This window comes from Plectrocnemia conspersa, unplaced genomic scaffold (genome assembly GCF_051122295.1).
Source record: "Plectrocnemia conspersa isolate PC_06_02 unplaced genomic scaffold, ASM5112229v1 ptg000001l, whole genome shotgun sequence".
In the NCBI taxonomy this organism is placed as follows: Eukaryota; Metazoa; Arthropoda; class Insecta; order Trichoptera; family Polycentropodidae; genus Plectrocnemia; species Plectrocnemia conspersa.
In genome coordinates this window covers 5,133,389-5,151,629 of record NW_028277165.1, presented here as the reverse complement: position 1 = coordinate 5,151,629, position 18,241 = coordinate 5,133,389, and the positions used below count along the sequence as shown (strand labels likewise).

General features: G+C 26.4%; 1 protein-coding gene across 1 annotated transcript in view; it reads right to left on the bottom strand.

Annotated features, from left to right (window-relative positions):
* Positions 1–5,910, bottom strand: part of dve (SATB1_N and homeodomain domain-containing protein dve) — a 153,889-nt gene extending 147,979 nt beyond the window's left edge. Inside the window, exon 1 of the mRNA XM_088185454.1 lies at positions 5,573–5,910. Within this exon, the coding sequence (XP_088041580.1) occupies positions 5,573–5,659 (87 nt within the window). The 5' untranslated portion in view covers positions 5,660–5,910. The remainder of the gene's footprint in view (positions 1–5,572) is intronic.
* Between the last annotated feature and the right edge of the window lie 12,331 nt (positions 5,911–18,241).

The window sequence follows — 18,241 nt, the reverse complement described above, 5'->3', positions numbered from 1 at the left end:
TGTTATTATATGAAGTATAAAATATGAAATATAAAATAATAATACTCTTAATTGTTGAATGAATTTATGTACACATTTTTTTTATTAGTAAATTATTACAAAAACTAATGTCAAAATATTTCTTAAATGTATTTATAACTTTAATACAGTAGCGCATGTAGTAGTCGCCCGTTTATTAATGAATTAGATCGTAAATGGCGTAATTAAAGGTATTTAAAAAATAATCAAGATAAAAATTAGATCAGAATTAAATATATTTAAAAGTAGCGCTTTATTTTTTTAATTTATAATTAAACGTTTATTATTTATATGTTTTATTAACATTAGATTAATTTTCATATAATATAGTTAAAAATATGTAAGAGGCGCATTTAAATGTAGCCTCTATATTTATAGGTAGCATTTTGGAAAGTATTCAAAAAAATTGTATAATAAATCTGAATATTTTTTTTACAAATTAATATGCATTTAAAAAAAATCACTTTTTTAATTAGATAATTTAGTGTAAACTTATATTATAAATTAAATTGCAAAAATTAGGTTTAATTAAAAATATTTATTGAAATTCCTAATATAAAAAGGTAACCAGTATAATTTAAAAAATCAATAATTACATCTTTTATCTAGTATTTTTAAATATTAAGCGCATTTAAAGTAGCTCAATTATATATTTATTTATTAAAATTTTGCATAAGAGTATTAAAAATAATTTGTATTAAAATAAAAATGTATATTACTCTATACGAATTTTTTTTTGTGAATAAATCATTAAAAAATTTAGCAAAAAATGTAACATTGAACTTTTAATTATTGATCATAATAAATATTATTACTCTATTATACGAAATAGAATAATAACGTTTTATTTGCTTTTATTTATCAAATGTTAAAAAAATAAAATCATGCCATTTTTAAATGCACCTAATTGAATAAATTTTATATAACCATTTCAAGTAAAAATAAATGCTCTTGTATTTTTATATATATGATATATAATAAATAATACAAAACATACAATGGGGCTTTTTTTAAATACGCTGAATTAAAAAAAAACTTAGATATACCAAAGAAGTTGTAATAATTTGTTATTAATAAATAACTAAAATTACAATTATACATTTATTATATAATACAATATTTAATTTAAAGCTATAGAGCTACTTTTTCATACATACATGTTTTATGATCTATTTAATTATAATTATACTTTTATTATAATTAAAAAAAAATTTGAGATATGATTAAATGCAAATGATACTATTTTTATCGATTTAATTCTTTAATAAATAAATTAGGAGGCAACTTTTAAATGCGCCTCCTCTATTTTTTGTTTAGAAATATGTCACACGATCAAGAATCGAAAGAGAAACTTGACATTTTCAGATAATATCAAATAATAGGAAATGCTTTTAAGTGGTAGATTAGACAAGTTAGATATTATAATATTAATATTAATAAAACGAATATTTTGATTTCTATTAAATGCATTATGTTATAATTTTTCTTTAGAATTTTTAATAATTTAATAAAACATACATTGCAAGGAACAAATTTATCACTAAATTAAAAAAAAGTGTCACATATTTTTGTACTTAAATGTCATTTTTTTATTCTTAATTTTCAAGAAATAAATACATAAACAGAAAATTTAAATTTGGAGGCTACTTTTAAATGCGCTTCATTTTATTTTTGTCCATTAAAAAATATATAATATGATCAAGAATCCAAAGAGTAACTTTACATTTTAATTTCTATCAAATAATACGAGATACTTTTAAGTAGTAGATTAAACTAGTTAGATATTTAGCAACAAATAAATAAAAATATATATAAGGGCTACTTTTAAATACGCTTTTTTTTATTAATAAAAATATCACAAGATAATCTTATGTATTTTCAATATATATAATTTAGAATAAACTATTTTTATAATTTAATAATTATGTGTAACACTAGATTAAATAACAGTTTCTAATATTTTGTATTAAAATGTTTTTTCGCTATTCTTTAGAAACAAGAAATGAGTAAATAAACATTTGATTTATATTTTGAAGCAACTTTTTAATGCGCCTCTTATATTTTTATCATTGAAAAATATGTCACATGATTATAAATCGAAAGAGCAAGTAATACGATTTAATATCAAGTAATAAAAAATATGTAATCGGACTACATTTTATGCGCCTAAAAATAAAAATAAAAGATGTTATTTTTTAGGATAAGTTATCATAAAAAATAAATTTTTAATTAAAATTTGTGTAATATAAATACCTAATTTGCAATATTCCTTTATCAGAATTTAAAATCTGCTGAATTTTTTTGTACTAAAATGTTATTTTTTACATGCAATAAATAAATTTATAAACATTAAATTTGGACTAGGAAACAATTTTTAAATCCGCCATTTTACTTTTTCTGTTTAAAAGTATGTCACTTGGTCTTATAAATATTTATAAAACAAAGATAAAGGCATGCATTATAATTTTGAATTTCAAATATTTTCTTTAGTTATTAGAACATAAAAGTAGAAGACGTAATATTTAAAAAAAAATACACGCTAATTTTATATATTATTGATATAAATATTTAACATATTAATATCTAGGCTACTATTACGTAATTTTTAAATACTTCAAGTAATTTCTTTCAAGATTTATTAGAAAATAAATAATTTCCGAAATAAAAAAATCTGTTTTATATTTTTTGTATTAAATTAAATATTGTAATAAATAGGTTTTTAATTATTTTGTATGGATCACAATACATTTTGCTCAAGAATAGAGCCATTTTAACCGAAATGCCATTCCGTTACCGATATATTTATTATACTACGCGACGCGACAATGCGGCTCTTTGATGGGACTCGATTTTTTTCGCGGTTGGGAGTGATGATACCGGTGGATAGTACAACAAAAAACACAAGACCGTGTGATGACATTACATTCGTGACAGTAATGGATTTCGGTTCGATTAATTTCGAGCGGCGACCGATTCGCCCCTGGCTTGTCGATCATCGTTTTCGCCAATCTATGCCGATGGGTGACCATAATTTTCAATGAAAAATGGAACAAATCATCACGCAGGAGATCGTTTAAAAACACAGTTATTTGACTATCGATAAAGAAGCACGTAATGATTCTATCGAAATGTTTTATTGTTATTGATTCGAACTTATAAAAAAAAAATCAACATGACTCATTCTGACCGCAAAACAATAATGGATGGACACCGCAACGTATAGAGCGAAAGCAGTAGTCATTTCTAATTCATTACCGTCGATTTTTATTGGTTTTGTATGCGCATATATTTAAACCGTGTGTTTTGACTGGTCAAATAATTATTAAAATATAATTTAATGCTATGCATATATAAACAAACAATAGTAATCATATAAATTATCAAATAAACGAGCAAATGTTTACACGACACGATGCACGCGATAATCTCGTAGTACAAATTTATCCGAGTAAGGGCGCGTAAAGGTTAACTTTATGTTTTCGCGCAAATCGTTTACGTCGGCAAATTCCAGTGGCGGTCAACCGTTTAATTGTTATTCGTTTCATTGGTAATTATACTGATATTACTATTTTTAATAATAAACAACATTAAACTATTATATCACAGTTTAATAAATTAATTAAATCTTAAAACAAGGTTTAAAATATATTCGCATGCCATTTATATAATAAAATATTTTAAACCAAATAAAAGTTTATAAATGTTAATAAAAATTATAAATAATAATAATCAATAATCAATTTTAATACATAATTAAAATACTAATAATACTAGTCTACTTTTCAACACCCAGATTAATAACATTTTTATGCGAAAAAATATTATATGGAATATCTAATTTTTTCTTAATGTACTGGAATGCCTAAAAAATAATTTTCTGCTGAAAGTTAGGATAAGTTATCCGTTTTATTAAGCGATTAAAGTATTAATTAAAATCTCTTAATTACTGTTCATTTAACTATTAACGAAAATTATTTACCATTTGATTTTATTATCAAACCAATGAGTACAATTTTTTTATATATAGTTTAAAGCGATAGTATTTATACGTATGCATATATTTTAAGACTATATAAAATCAAACTACTTTTAAATGCCTAATTATGGTCTTCAGAATCTATGTAAATGTAGTGATAATTTCTTATCATATGATATGCTGTACTAATATACATTATTTTATTATCAATAATAATACTTAAAAATGTATATTTATATTTAAATACAAATTTAGCATTTAACCGAAATATTTTTTTGTATTTTAGATCAAGTTATGTTTCACCGTATTTAATGTTGATTTTTTAATCGAAATATGTAATCTGATATTCACAGACACAAGAATTATGTCGGACACGTCAGATTTTGTTTATTCGGTGTTCTTAAAAAAAAACTAAAGCTCAGCTACGATAAATTATGTTATTACCACGCAACGCCAATTTAGCGAGACACATTAAAAATTAACCACCTTTTCTAAGCAGATTTATATTTTCTAACACTAATTTTTATAACGGCCGCGCATTATTGTAATTTTACAATATTATAATGACGCAGTTGGATTTTTACGACCGTACGGATTATCGCATTTCGTCGAGTTTAGAGATCAAACGGCGTGAAAAAAAGTTTTGCCGCAACTGTTTAATGCAAATGCCACATAAGACGGATATATGACGGGATTAACATTTTCAATTTAATCGGTTGAACATATTAATAAATTTTATTGACTGTATGTGAATATATTATTCAATGTAACATTTCTATTCGGCGATAATTAGACATAATTTATGGCTTGAATATATGTATATTTTACATATAGACAATATTTAACTATTAAAAGATCGATTCATTGTCAAATACTTTCATTATCTTAATCAACCTTTAGTTCCATAATAATTTATTCATAATAAAAATAATCTCATTGTTGTCATCGTATGAAGGAAATGAAAAAAACGCATACGTCATTATTTATAATTCATAAATAGTTAAAAGTAAAAATTATTATAGCTTATCTGATCGGTATATATAAATATAAATTAATTAAAATTTAAATAGTTATATTTTTAAATAACCATAAATTCATAGTAAAAAAAACATAATAAAAAGTAGACTTAAAATTATTAATATATAATAGTTAAATAAATACATGAAGTAATATGTATTATTTATATTGTTGTGATCATATGACTTATCATGATTTGATCAGAAAAGTTGTATTATTAGAACTGTCAAAGTGATAGTCAGGCTGTGTAAATACTATAAGCAAAATCTACCTACAACATATTTCATTAATTGTTACTTTTACTTCCATTTAAGAGTAACTGATCATCTAAATGCAATATTAAATAGCATATTTTAAAGCAATTCCATCAACACAATTTTAAGATCCTTTTATAATAAATAAATGTATAATCAAATTTTATTATAAATCAATGCCATAGTTTATTATCTTATTTTAAAGCAATATTAGGAAACATCGGGAAGTTGCTCTATATTTTTATACGCCATTCCTAATTTTTTCTGTGACAATATTTATTTAATAAATACAAATAAGATAGCTGACCTGCACCCCATCGACAACTCCATCCGTCTTCGTGTTAGCAGCCACCCAAGCCTCAGCAAACGTCTCCATGGCGCTCTGGAAGTCCATGTTGACTCAAATCCCCAAAAAGAACCCCAAATAAAAACAAGAAAACAACTCAAAACCGACCGCCACGAACGAATACCATAGTTCGAATGTTATTTTTGAATAATGCAATAAATAAAATCAGATCAATCGACGCGAAAGGGACGCATTGTTGATATGAAAACAATACGATTGTGAATAGTGCGAAAGTTTTCGTACGCACGGAGGGAGCGCGAATACACAGACACGTGCTCGCAACTCGACAGCTGTCGAGCGACTGAGTGGCCAGCGCGAGCCGAGCAACACACACCCCGGCGTTCAACAACAACCCCCGCCACCTGCTCCCGTCTCGCTTCGTTCAAACGCCCGACTGATAAGTCAGAGCGAGACGGGTATGTATTGCGCAAGCGCGCGCCGGAAAAACCCGTTCTCGTTCGCACCGCGACAGATTTTCTCGTTCGGGTGGTAGAAGAACGCACCCCAAAGGTAACGTTCGCTTTTCTCCGATGATGTTTTTTTATTTATTTTGTATTATTTTTATTTTTTGCATTTGTGTGTATGTGTGTTTGTGTGTGTAGGAGTTATTGGCCCAACCCACCGGCGTAGACCATTGGACGGAGATAAGCGCCTCGTTCGGCGAGGCGTGAATTAATGAGCGCAGCTTCTTCGCTCGCGGTACCTCGAATGGCGATTATCCATCGATTAGATTGATTATCGCTTTCGCTTAATCAAATATATTGCCACAGAAAAAACACAGGATTATTGACGTTCGATATTGACAAAGCATTCGATATGCCACGACGATATAAATTAATTTAAATACAAAGTCTGCATAATATGGTTGTAGCAGTAGCTTAGAGCTTTAATTATTTTTTTATTTATTGTAAGTCATCGCAAAATGCGTTAGCCCAATATGTTACAACGGTGTAAACACAATCAACAATCATTTCCGTGCCCCCTCCGCTTAAAAATAGTACTAATACATATGTATAAAAAATGAAATTAACATAAAAAATATAATTTTCGTAAATTGTGTGGATAAAATAAGCTTCTAATAAATATTTTGATTTAAATGTTGGATCTTGTACATGAATATAACACAAAAATTTAGATTGCAGTAATTAATTATTAAAAGATGGATTTCTATAATTAACCTATTGCTGAAACTTCAGAATTTAAATACTATAATTATCAATATAAACCGCATAACTATTCTTGTCTACAAAATATACTAATAATAACTGAATCCTATATTTTATTACATATTACATTCAGCTGCCTGTGGCAAAAAATCTATTTTATTTTAAAAGTTATCTTTCTCGCCTTTAGGATTGCAAAATCATGTATAATTCTGTTACATTGTTTTTATTTAAAATGTACATAATTGCTAAGCCTGGAAGAAACTATTGAAGATCTTAATTTGTTTTGCCCATTTTAAGTTTTCTAAGAGATTTTTTTGTTAAGACAACGTTTAGTGAAATATACTGTCTTCATATGTATTTAGTTTTCTATCAAATAAAATCGTATAATTAATTAAAGGACTTCAAAACGGTTAATTTTTTGAAAATTTTCATCCAAAAGCCGGTATTTTTATTGCACAAAATCTTACTTAAAAATTCAGATCCGTTCAAGTTTATCCTATATTTGACTTCGTTTATAACCATCGATCTTCTCAGTCAGCACGACGCATTGTATGAAGGTGTTGGGCTCATTAAACTCGGAAAGATATCTGCTTAGTAAGCTATCCAATCCACATTTACAAATATTTCTGACCAACCCGGTTTATTTTACACACAGAAATTCTGCTAGCTCTTTTCGCAATTAAAAAACCCTTGATAATACTTTGCCTCTCTACAATATAAATGCTAAGTGAACATGCATTTTTTATTAATACTGCATATAAATAAAAGTTGCCTAATTCTAGCCCCTAACCCAAAATGTAAACTAAGTACTCAATTGATGCACTAAGTAAAAACATCGATTATATAGCTGTCATATTTAAAACACAATCGATTTTAATATTAATAACAGCAATAACGAATTAATATAAAATGGTCAGTTTTGAACCCTAGGTAAAGGTATTTTTTACAAATTTCTGCTTCTTAAGAAATACAGACATATAGGCAAGTTGACTAATAATATTTTTTTTATTTTTAACAAATCATACATTTTTATTAATATATAATAAAAAACTTATTATTTTTTAAATACTACAATATTAAATTGCAATAATATTTTTTTTATATTATTAAAATATTAAATTTAAATTAATTTGTATATATATATATAATAGCTAATGATAAATCATTATATATTATAAATATACAACTCGTAAATAACCATTAGTTCCATTTAATAAAAGTGAATAAATAAAATGTGTTATATAAAGAGCAAACTTAAAATATTTTGAAAAACATCTGCACTGTTTGTTTAATACACATATTGCAAAATTAGTGTTTAAAAAGTTTGCCGCCATTACGACCCTAAAATTTATATTTTACAGGAAAAACTCTTTATCAAGAAATAATGAAATTGTTATAAATATAGGATTTTATTAAACAAATGTGAAATTTATAATTTTTTAAATATTACAGTTTACCATTTTAATAAATATTACATTATACTGTATTTGCGTTAACAAAGTCAGTTCAAAAGCTATCCATTTCATCATTATTCATAATTGAGAATGATATGGTAAGTTTGCTTTTACGCAAACTGTTTATATTTTAAACAAATTTATAGAAAGTAAAATCATTACTTTATTTTTTATATTTATCAATCAATTGGAGTAATATATCGTACGTACATATATTCATATCGTGTGCTTTAGAGCTAATAGTACTGCCGTAAACCTAAACCTACCATTTTTCACAATTATGAATAACAATGAAATAGATAGCTCTCGAACTGACTGTGTTAACGCAAATATAGGATAGACCAAATACAAATAAACTCACTCATCTCTTTAATCGTTGACTACAAAAAGACCAAACTAAGTTTTTTGTTATCACCTTAATTTATGTATTGACTTGAATTTAAAATTTTTCTTAAATTTAAATTCAAGAAAATACATAAAATGTAAATTAAAGTAAATCCAGTATGCTATAAAAGTATATGTTCGAAATTTGGTAGGTCCAGGTACCTAGTTAGCAAAGTAGATATAAATATTTATAATTCAAGTATCCATTTTTTTAAATATAATATATACCATTTCAATTTGTTTCATTTTCTAAACTTTTCTAAAAAAATGTTTTTTATTATATATTATTAAATTTTATTTTATCTTGTCAATTTGAAAATGGTTTATTTATAAATTAAATAATTTATTAATTAAATACAGAAGGAACTAAAAACTGTAGTGTTCGTAGTAAAACAGTGTCAGAAAGTAATGATACAAATTCCAAAAACATTTAATTTTTGAGACTTATTTATTTTTTACCATGGACCATGCGTTTAATGAGCCTTTAATCAAGCTTCTGAATTCAAAGATTTGCTATATTTTAGCAGAAAATTAGAACAAAGCATTTGATTCCAAAGCATATGATAAAGAACTGTATTAAACTCCTCGTGACATAGTTAATCACTGAAAACTTTTTTTAATTTATATTAAGTTATATTTTATTCCTTGATATTGGCAAAAACAATTTACCAATGAATTTTAGCAGCAGTTTCTTATTTCGTACAATGTGAATATCACGTCACGCGGACCCCATAAAAAATAGATTGAAATAAAATCGCTTAAATTTTCACTAGTCATGTATCCACATATATTTTTTTAATATCTCGAGTGGCATCATCTGACATTAAATATTAAGCAAAATATACCGATTACTTAGGTCCTACTAAGCTCTTAGATTAAAAGTAATAATACAAATATTGTTATATTAAAAAAAATAATTACACTTCATTAATGCCTCTTCAATTTCAACCAAAACATATATTTTCTACAAAATAAATTTAAAATCTCTTTAACTTTAAAACGTATTAGATCTGAACTTAAAAGTGGATTTACTAAATTTTCTTTTCTTATTTTTTTTATGAATATGTAACAAAACTTTGAATTTGATATCGACGTCATAAAAATCTTTAATGAATATTAAAATATTATTAATAATGAATATTAAAATATTAAAACCAAACTGCTGATTTTTTACCAAATCAGTAGTTTGGTTTTAGAAATAAACATTTTACATTAGCACAGGTGCATAGGTTGTGCAAAATATGTCAATGTAGACTTTAAAACTATAAAATACGCTCAGGTGTATTCTTAGAAATAACCCAAGCTTTTGACAAAGTGTGGCACATATTCTACAAATTTTACAGACTGCCACACAATATCGTCTTAATAATCCAATCCTACGTGAAAGATAGACAATTCTAAATTAAGATCGGAAAATAAACACAAAACTGTACCAAATACCATAGGGTGTGTCTCAGGGCAGCGCTCTTGGACCGATTCTGTATATGTTATACACGATAGATTTTAACAAGAATTGCTACATTTGATCATGACACAACAATAATGCCATCTAATACTGTCCTAAAAGATTGCAAGATCATCTTTCAAAAGTCCAAGCTTAAACGATTATTTATTGACTAATTGAATATAATATATAATGAACATATTTTATATTTATATTTCTAATCGTCTTTAAAGCTTTCAAATACACATGAAAGAATTGTCAAATAGCTAAGCAATTAATTAAATAAATAAAATATTCTTCCTCAGTAAGATCATCCCATCCAAAGACCTTGAAGGAAGCAATCTTCTGGCATTCGGTGTCATGCGGTGCGACAGTGCCGGTTGGATTATCTCCGCGGGAGTTGGGCAATAAAAGTGTGAAGATTAGAAGTCCGGCTAGAATGCATACCTGCGTCAGATCAACGTTTAAACGGGTGTGAAGTAGCGAAGGTAAACACGAGGGATTTATGTTTGTGTATGGGTGTGTTTGTCTTCACGACGTGGACCTAAAAGCTTTGAAGCGTTGATGCTGGGAGAGCATGATGAAAAAGTATAGATATCGTTAAGATTTTGAAATACTTTCTTATTCAAAAAATACCCATACATAATACACATATTACTACATAAATCATGTACTAAATACTTATAATAATAAGTATGAAATTGTTCTGATTGAAATTAAATAGTGGAACTGGAAAAAGAGTTGGTTTCTCTTCTAAGAAAAGACACCATTCTTGGCATTGTCGAAGAATTGTTTAAATGCAATGATTTTTTTAGATTTAATCTACACTTATATTTCTAATAAATAGTAATAGTTTTTTTAATATAATCAATTAAATTTTGCAAAATAAACTTTAAGATATTTACATAATATATGCATTAATTAAATATTATCCTCAGTGGGCAATATTTTATTCAAGATTTTTTTTTTAATATATAAAAAAATTGTTGAGCAAATAAAAATAATATGCAAATAAGATTATTTTGCTGCAGTTATGTAAAACAATTTTTTATTTACTTTTTCTGATGATCTTTATTTTAGTACATATAAATGTGATTACATAAAAGTGAAGGATATATACTATTTTTTTATATGTATTTCCCAAACATTTAATTTTATATCGATGGTCTCAAATCTAAATTACTATACCATCAAGAAAGAATAATCATATATTTAGATTATTGTAATTCGTTAAGATGCAGTAAAATTCTCTTAAATATATTCAGAATCAATATAGCATTATCAAGTCAATTCATCATAGCAAATATTTTACTTTGTTGATATAACTAAATTGAATATTCTAACACAAATAATATTATTAAATAAATTTTCAAAGCAAAATTAAAAGTGCTATAGCAATTTAGTAACAGCTCTCGTCAAGATATACGTAATCCCAGTTTACCTAGTATAAGGTTAGTCTCGTTTATACACACTAAAATGAATCTGTGTATGCACCTTGGCCTCGCAGCTGCTGTATCCTATTTTCAAAAAAAAGTATCTTTTATTATTCGCCTTTAAGGACAGAATAAAACTACAATCGGATTTCGGATTAATCCACAGTGAAAAGTCAACCAATCGTCTGTAATGTTCCAGGTGAGTCAAAATATATTAAATAATTTATAAATAAACATATAGCTCAAATATAAAAGTTAATCGATACACTAATTTGATTATTTATTAACTAATTATATTTTAATAGCTTACGACAAGTTTTAATATATATAGATATATATAGAATATACAATCTATAATTAAATTAAATTAAAATTGCACAAATGATTTCGTAATCGAATTTAATAATCCAATTGTTTTGACACATTTCTAGAATTATTAATAATAGATATTATTAAAAATAACAAAACGCTTGATTATTTAACAATAAAAATGTCAATCAATGTCATTTCATTATCCGTATATCTTTGATTTTTTAACGCTATAAAAGCGTATTATATAGAATTAAATGACACTTAGAAGTGTCCTCAAATGATTATAGTATCATACTTTTTTAATAGTATACGATTAACATGTTTTACTTAATCAGTACTTATAAGATTATATCTATATAACAAAAAAATAGTTTTTTGTAACAAATACCTATATAGAAATTATATATGTAGACTGAATAATTAATATATAATAGTAATTGTATCTGGCTATTTGATATAACATCATCTCACTTTTCATATCTCAACTTAACTTTAAATTTATTAATGAATTTCTCTTTTAGTCAACTTTTATATTTAAGATCTACAGACACATTTCATATCATTAGACATCAGGCTCATTTATGTGAATATTATGAAGCAAAAATATATTGGAAAAACATATTTAAATGTATAATGTATAATATATACATATGTAGGTACATCTGAAATGATATAAATATTTATTAATATATTATTTTATTCTATTTAATTATTTAGGTTGACATTCAATTATCGCTCTTATTAAAATGTATATCTTATATAAATTATATTTATATAAGAAACACGTTTTTTAAAAATCAATAGAAAGTAAATGAAAGCTAAGTAATTACCCAATGAAAATATATGTTCTTTATACATAAATCAATTTATAATATATTAATCTTACCCTAAATATTTATAAAATATTTTTAATAAAAATTGTAAATGATTGTGTCAGAAATAATATTGTTGTATTGTAACTAGCCAGACTGTGTGATGTTATATATAGATTTGAAATATACTATTTTTACTTATAAAACATACATGTTATCATTGAAAGAAAAGGTTATAATAAAATTGTTTGTTAATGTATTTAGATTGCAACTAATATTACGTGCAATATATAGATTTATGCACATTAATATTTTAACCCTGTGGTAACTGGGTATTTATAACATGAAATATCACATGATGAGAAAAATATATATTTTGGAATGAAATTTTATTTACTCCTGAAGCAAATGTTTTCACTTAAAAAATATATCTGAATATTTTGTCAACCATTACGATAATTTTTTTCCAAAGTAGTAAAATATATTTAATTTCAACAAGCAAAATGATAAATCAATGAAGTATAATTTTAAAATAACGTTATTTTTAATCTTTTGGATTTTATAACCCAATAGATTATTTACAATACCTTTTAATTTCCTAATTTAAAATTACATTAATAATATAAAAAATAGCAGATCAAAATTAAAATATTCATTAGTTGATTTCAATTTAGTTTAAAATATTTTTCATGTAATAAAAACTGATCTTAAATTGCCAAATTTGTATCGTTTGTCTGAAGTATTGTCAGACTTTAACGCTTTGATTAAACGCCTGTTATATTGATCTACAACAATAATAACAAAGCATTTATTTATATAAATAAACACATGATTTAGTTTGTGAGAAAATATTAAAGTTAAATTATATTTCAAATTAATTATGAAATTTAAGAAATATTTTTTTGCCCTAATGAAATTATATATTAATTTATATTTTTTATGAAAATATTATATATGTATCAGCATATTTTTGACATGCATATAAAATGATAACCACTTGTAAATTTCACCAATTTAAAATCATTATCTAGATAGATTTAATGTAAAAGAATAATCGTTTTTATTAAATAAAAAAAAAAATAGATTTTTGCTTTTAAGCACCCATGTGCTTAAAAGCAAAAATCTATTTTTTTTTTTATTTAATAAAAACGATTATTCTTTTACATTAAATCTATCTAGATAATGATTTTCTAGCCTAACAACAAATAAGTATAAGAAAATAAATATTTAATATACAATTATTAATTTTGAGTGTTTGATTTTAGTACGGTTACATTATATTATAAATGTATATATATATCATTATAAATGTACATTATATTATAAATGTATATAAGGTACAAATTTAGATTAAAGATAATAAAAAGGCATTGCCTCTACAAATAAAAATATATACAAAAGTTTTCCATCTTTCTTTCTTTCACTTTTTTTTCACCAATCTTTCTTAGATATGACGATTATTATTAATTTCATTTATTACTTCAAAATCTAATTCATTTTAAATCTAATAAACTTTGTTCTCCTTATTTTATATTCAAATTACTTTTCAGCTATAAAACATATTTTTTCAACACATTTAGTATAAAAGTTTTCATATTTGTTCCGACGCGTTTGAGCGCAGAAGAAAATTCTGGATGAAAACTATTGACGGAAATCTCTCTGAACCTAAGCTAATTAATCAAAATTGACAGTGTGAAAGTTTAGTTGAATTAAAAGAAAAACACTATTTTAATTACTGTGGTGTTATAATGTGAGCACGATTTGAGTTATATCCAGCCAGAAAAAAAACATTTTTTTTAGTCATAGATATATATTATTGTAATACACATACACTTAAGTTTTTTTTGTTATTTAATAATAATATTTAATAAATGAATTTAAAAAAAAAAATTCTGATGATTTTTTCTGATGATGATCAAAAAGTCTGATGATTTCTAATTTAAAACACTTTTTACATAAATATTAAAATACAGATAAATATGTTTGTACCATATAAATAATTGTAAGCCATTGCTTTATAACAAATCTCTAGCTTAGAAAAAAGATAAATTGAGAATAACTAATAAAAAAAATGCTATTTTTTGGAAAGTTTCAGATATCTTTATTCACAAGAATACACAAGTAGACATACTGAAAATATGCCTCTTCTAAAACGTAAATAAATATACCTAAAATTAGGTTTGGTTTAATCATAATCACCGATTCCAGATATTTGTATTTTAAAATGGTTTTATAATAATTTTCATTGTGATTATGACAGTGATACAATACAAATCTTAGAGCCACAATGGCGGCAAGTCTACATATTGTTGAGTAGTACCCTAATAATTGACGCTCACTCTCCATTTAATTTGAGTTATGTGTGATAAATTCTGCTTTATCTTGACGATTAAAACGAATTATTACTCAAAAGTCTTAGCACAATAGTTTTCTTGTGTGAAAATGTAACCGTTTATAATAAGTTTGAATATCATATTGGAGGCAGCATATAATTTACTCGGAATGGAGCAAAACAAACTTGAGATTGGGAAGTCTGAAAAATATACAGAATTGAATCCTAATCATGTGCAAGTAGCACTACACTACAATTGAGTATGCTCTTTTAAAACAATGAGTCGAAACCCATATATTTTTTCAGACTTAAGTCCCAGAATGCCAGGGTTGGTCGACTGGGCGTCCTCTAGTCGTCCACTCTGTGGGCGTGTTGATCCACTTGGGCGGGGTTGATCTGCTCCAAATCCAGTGCGCATAATCGCGGCTCACGGCTAAGGATAACCCGGCGGCTGCGGCCAATGCGAGCCGGGCCCCCCTAATCCGGCCAGGGGGCGCAGGCGCCGCAGCGACTCCGCCCCGACACGCCCCCAGCGTCCCGACGCCCCCCCAAGCCACCTGAAAGCGACGTCTTCAGAGGCGATCGCCAGATGACAGGTGACGTCAGGTGGATGAGATTGGAGGTCTATAATAAGTAAGGGTACCAAAGGTCCAAGTCGAAATTTTGTGTTGTGGAAATGTGCCACAAAAATTCTAAATTGATTAAAAAATGTATATTGAGATTAATTAATTGTATTAAATTAATCAAAATTTTATCTAATCAATATTTTAATTTAGAATATCTTGGTCAATGAATTTTACTATTTCTAATTAAAAATGCATTTTTAAATAGAAAAAGTTAGGACATAAATATTTCCTTTTTATTAAAAATATTCAAGTTTATTTTTATCTACTGACAACTAATTTTAAAAACGATGTGAATATTCAAATATTTTTAAAAAAATAAAGGGAGTGCGACAAGTTATGCTTTGTCGCCGATATTATTTTATGGATACCTTAGCTTAGTTTTTTCGTAAAAATCTATACACAATAAAGATCATGTAGCCAGAATTGCGAATAACCGATTGACTAAGATATCATTAATATGAAAAGTTTTTAAGATACTATAAATATTATAAATATTTAATTAAACTTGCATCTAATAATATTGCACCCATCAAATACAAAACGAACCCCCATAGTTAAATTTCACGTTCAGATAACGCCTTCGGTAACTATGACTAATTTACAAGAATGCGCCAAGGTAGTAGAATCTGAACCATTTATTACCTTAAACCTGTGCGTCGAGGATTCAACGCGCAACAATAGGTTTTCTCGAATTGAAAAAAAATAATAGCACCCCTAAGCTTATCTTTACAAATGGTCTACGACTGACATATTTTCACCGGAGTTATTGGATTTGCGGCGGCAACAATGCACGGCCGGTTAACTCTTATATTAGAATAAGATTTAGAGGGGATTACTGTAAGTTCTAATCTGTAAAACGTCAACTTTCATCACCATCAACCTAATATGTCACGAATGAGTTTTCGTGTGAATATAATTTGATTTGTTTATTATGATCTATGGAATTATTAAATTGGATAATTTTAATAAAATAATATTCATTTATATATTTTTTATGTCTGTCATCGCTTGAGCTATATGGCGCTTCCAGGTAGGTTTAAAGGTACAAAAATATAGGGATTTTGTGTAAAAATCTTAGTGGAAGCGACACGGGTCGTAATAAACGACGTCGGTATCTACGAAAGGCACAAAAGTAGTAAATAAATTAAAATGAGTGGGTCAAAAGTTTCGACTCCGCCCTTTCGGGCAAAACTCGTGTATTCCCATTGTATGTTACCTTTAGATATTCGCTATAGGACGTTCACGATAATTTGGCAATAGTAAATATATCGGGTTTGTAAGTAGTTAGGTTAAAATCAAATACATCCTATAAATATATCAATACTTTATAAGTTTCAGTACTTATAAAAAAATAAAAAATAATATTAATATATATTATTTATTATACTATGAATGTGAGAATGCACTATGATGATGGTTGAAAATGACACAAAAAGCTATTCCGTCTTAGATCCCATGCAGGTATGACAGTTGAAAATCGAAGGAATTAGCAAAGATGGATGAGATTGGATGAGTGGACCGAATTAAGCAGGGTCGAATCAGAAATATAATTCATTAATTATTTTTTTACGAAAAATCAATCTTATAAGAAATTTTTATTAGCATACATTAAAATTAGTTTTTTTTGTCCAGGGGATTTATTGGCATAAAATGATAAGAAATTACTAAATATATATACTCTAATATATTGATAGAAGTATCCCTGAAACAATCATTTATAATCAAATCACTCAAAAAGTCTTCAAAAAATATAATTAATTTATATTGGTCTGCAACGGTAAAACCATTTTAGACTTGACTTTCATGCGTTAACATGGAGTTAATTTCTTGTATATTTCCTGAAAACATTTTTTTTTTAAATAATTATTCGCAGAACTAGATTTAAAAAAATAAATAAAATGGATTAACACAATCAAGGGCAATAATTTCGAGATAATTCCTACGTGCGATACTTTTTATCTATACAAATACTAAATAATAAATCCAGGTCAACTCATACACAATAATAAATTATAAACTATTATAACGTAACAAAAATAAATAAAAGTGCCAATTCTGACCTGCCTTAGTCAACATACAGATACATAAATGCCACGGGTGAAATGGATAAAGTGCCCTTTTTTACCGGCCTCGGTTTTGCCGAAGAGACGAGATTTGTTGGCGATCATCGCCGGATAGGAGAAGAAGAGCCTGGGAGTTCTAGGAAACCGAGTCACGTGACCGCAAGAATCTACCTGTACCTATTTACCTGTCCGTTTCGTACACAAGAACTCGGCGACACCTTACCATTGTGGAAGCAGATCATTGCAGCATCCCACTTAACACGAATATTAAATTATACAACGAAATAAGGTTAAACTGTTCTGAACGTAACAACTGTCTTTAATATGTGTCATTCAATTTTATACAAAAGTAATTTACGTTTGTCTAATAATAACTTGATTTAATCATTTAAAATATATGATTTATATTTTGCTTGATTTACTCAATTGCATATTTCACATATTATATGTACGTGCCGACTTGGTTTGACATACTAATCGGCTCTCATCTCTAGATAAGACCGAGACACGATTGACTTATCGAAGATGATTACACTATTCGTGATTTCAAGCTAAGATAAAAAAAATAACAAAATAGTCAAAAATATTGAGTATCGCTGGCTAG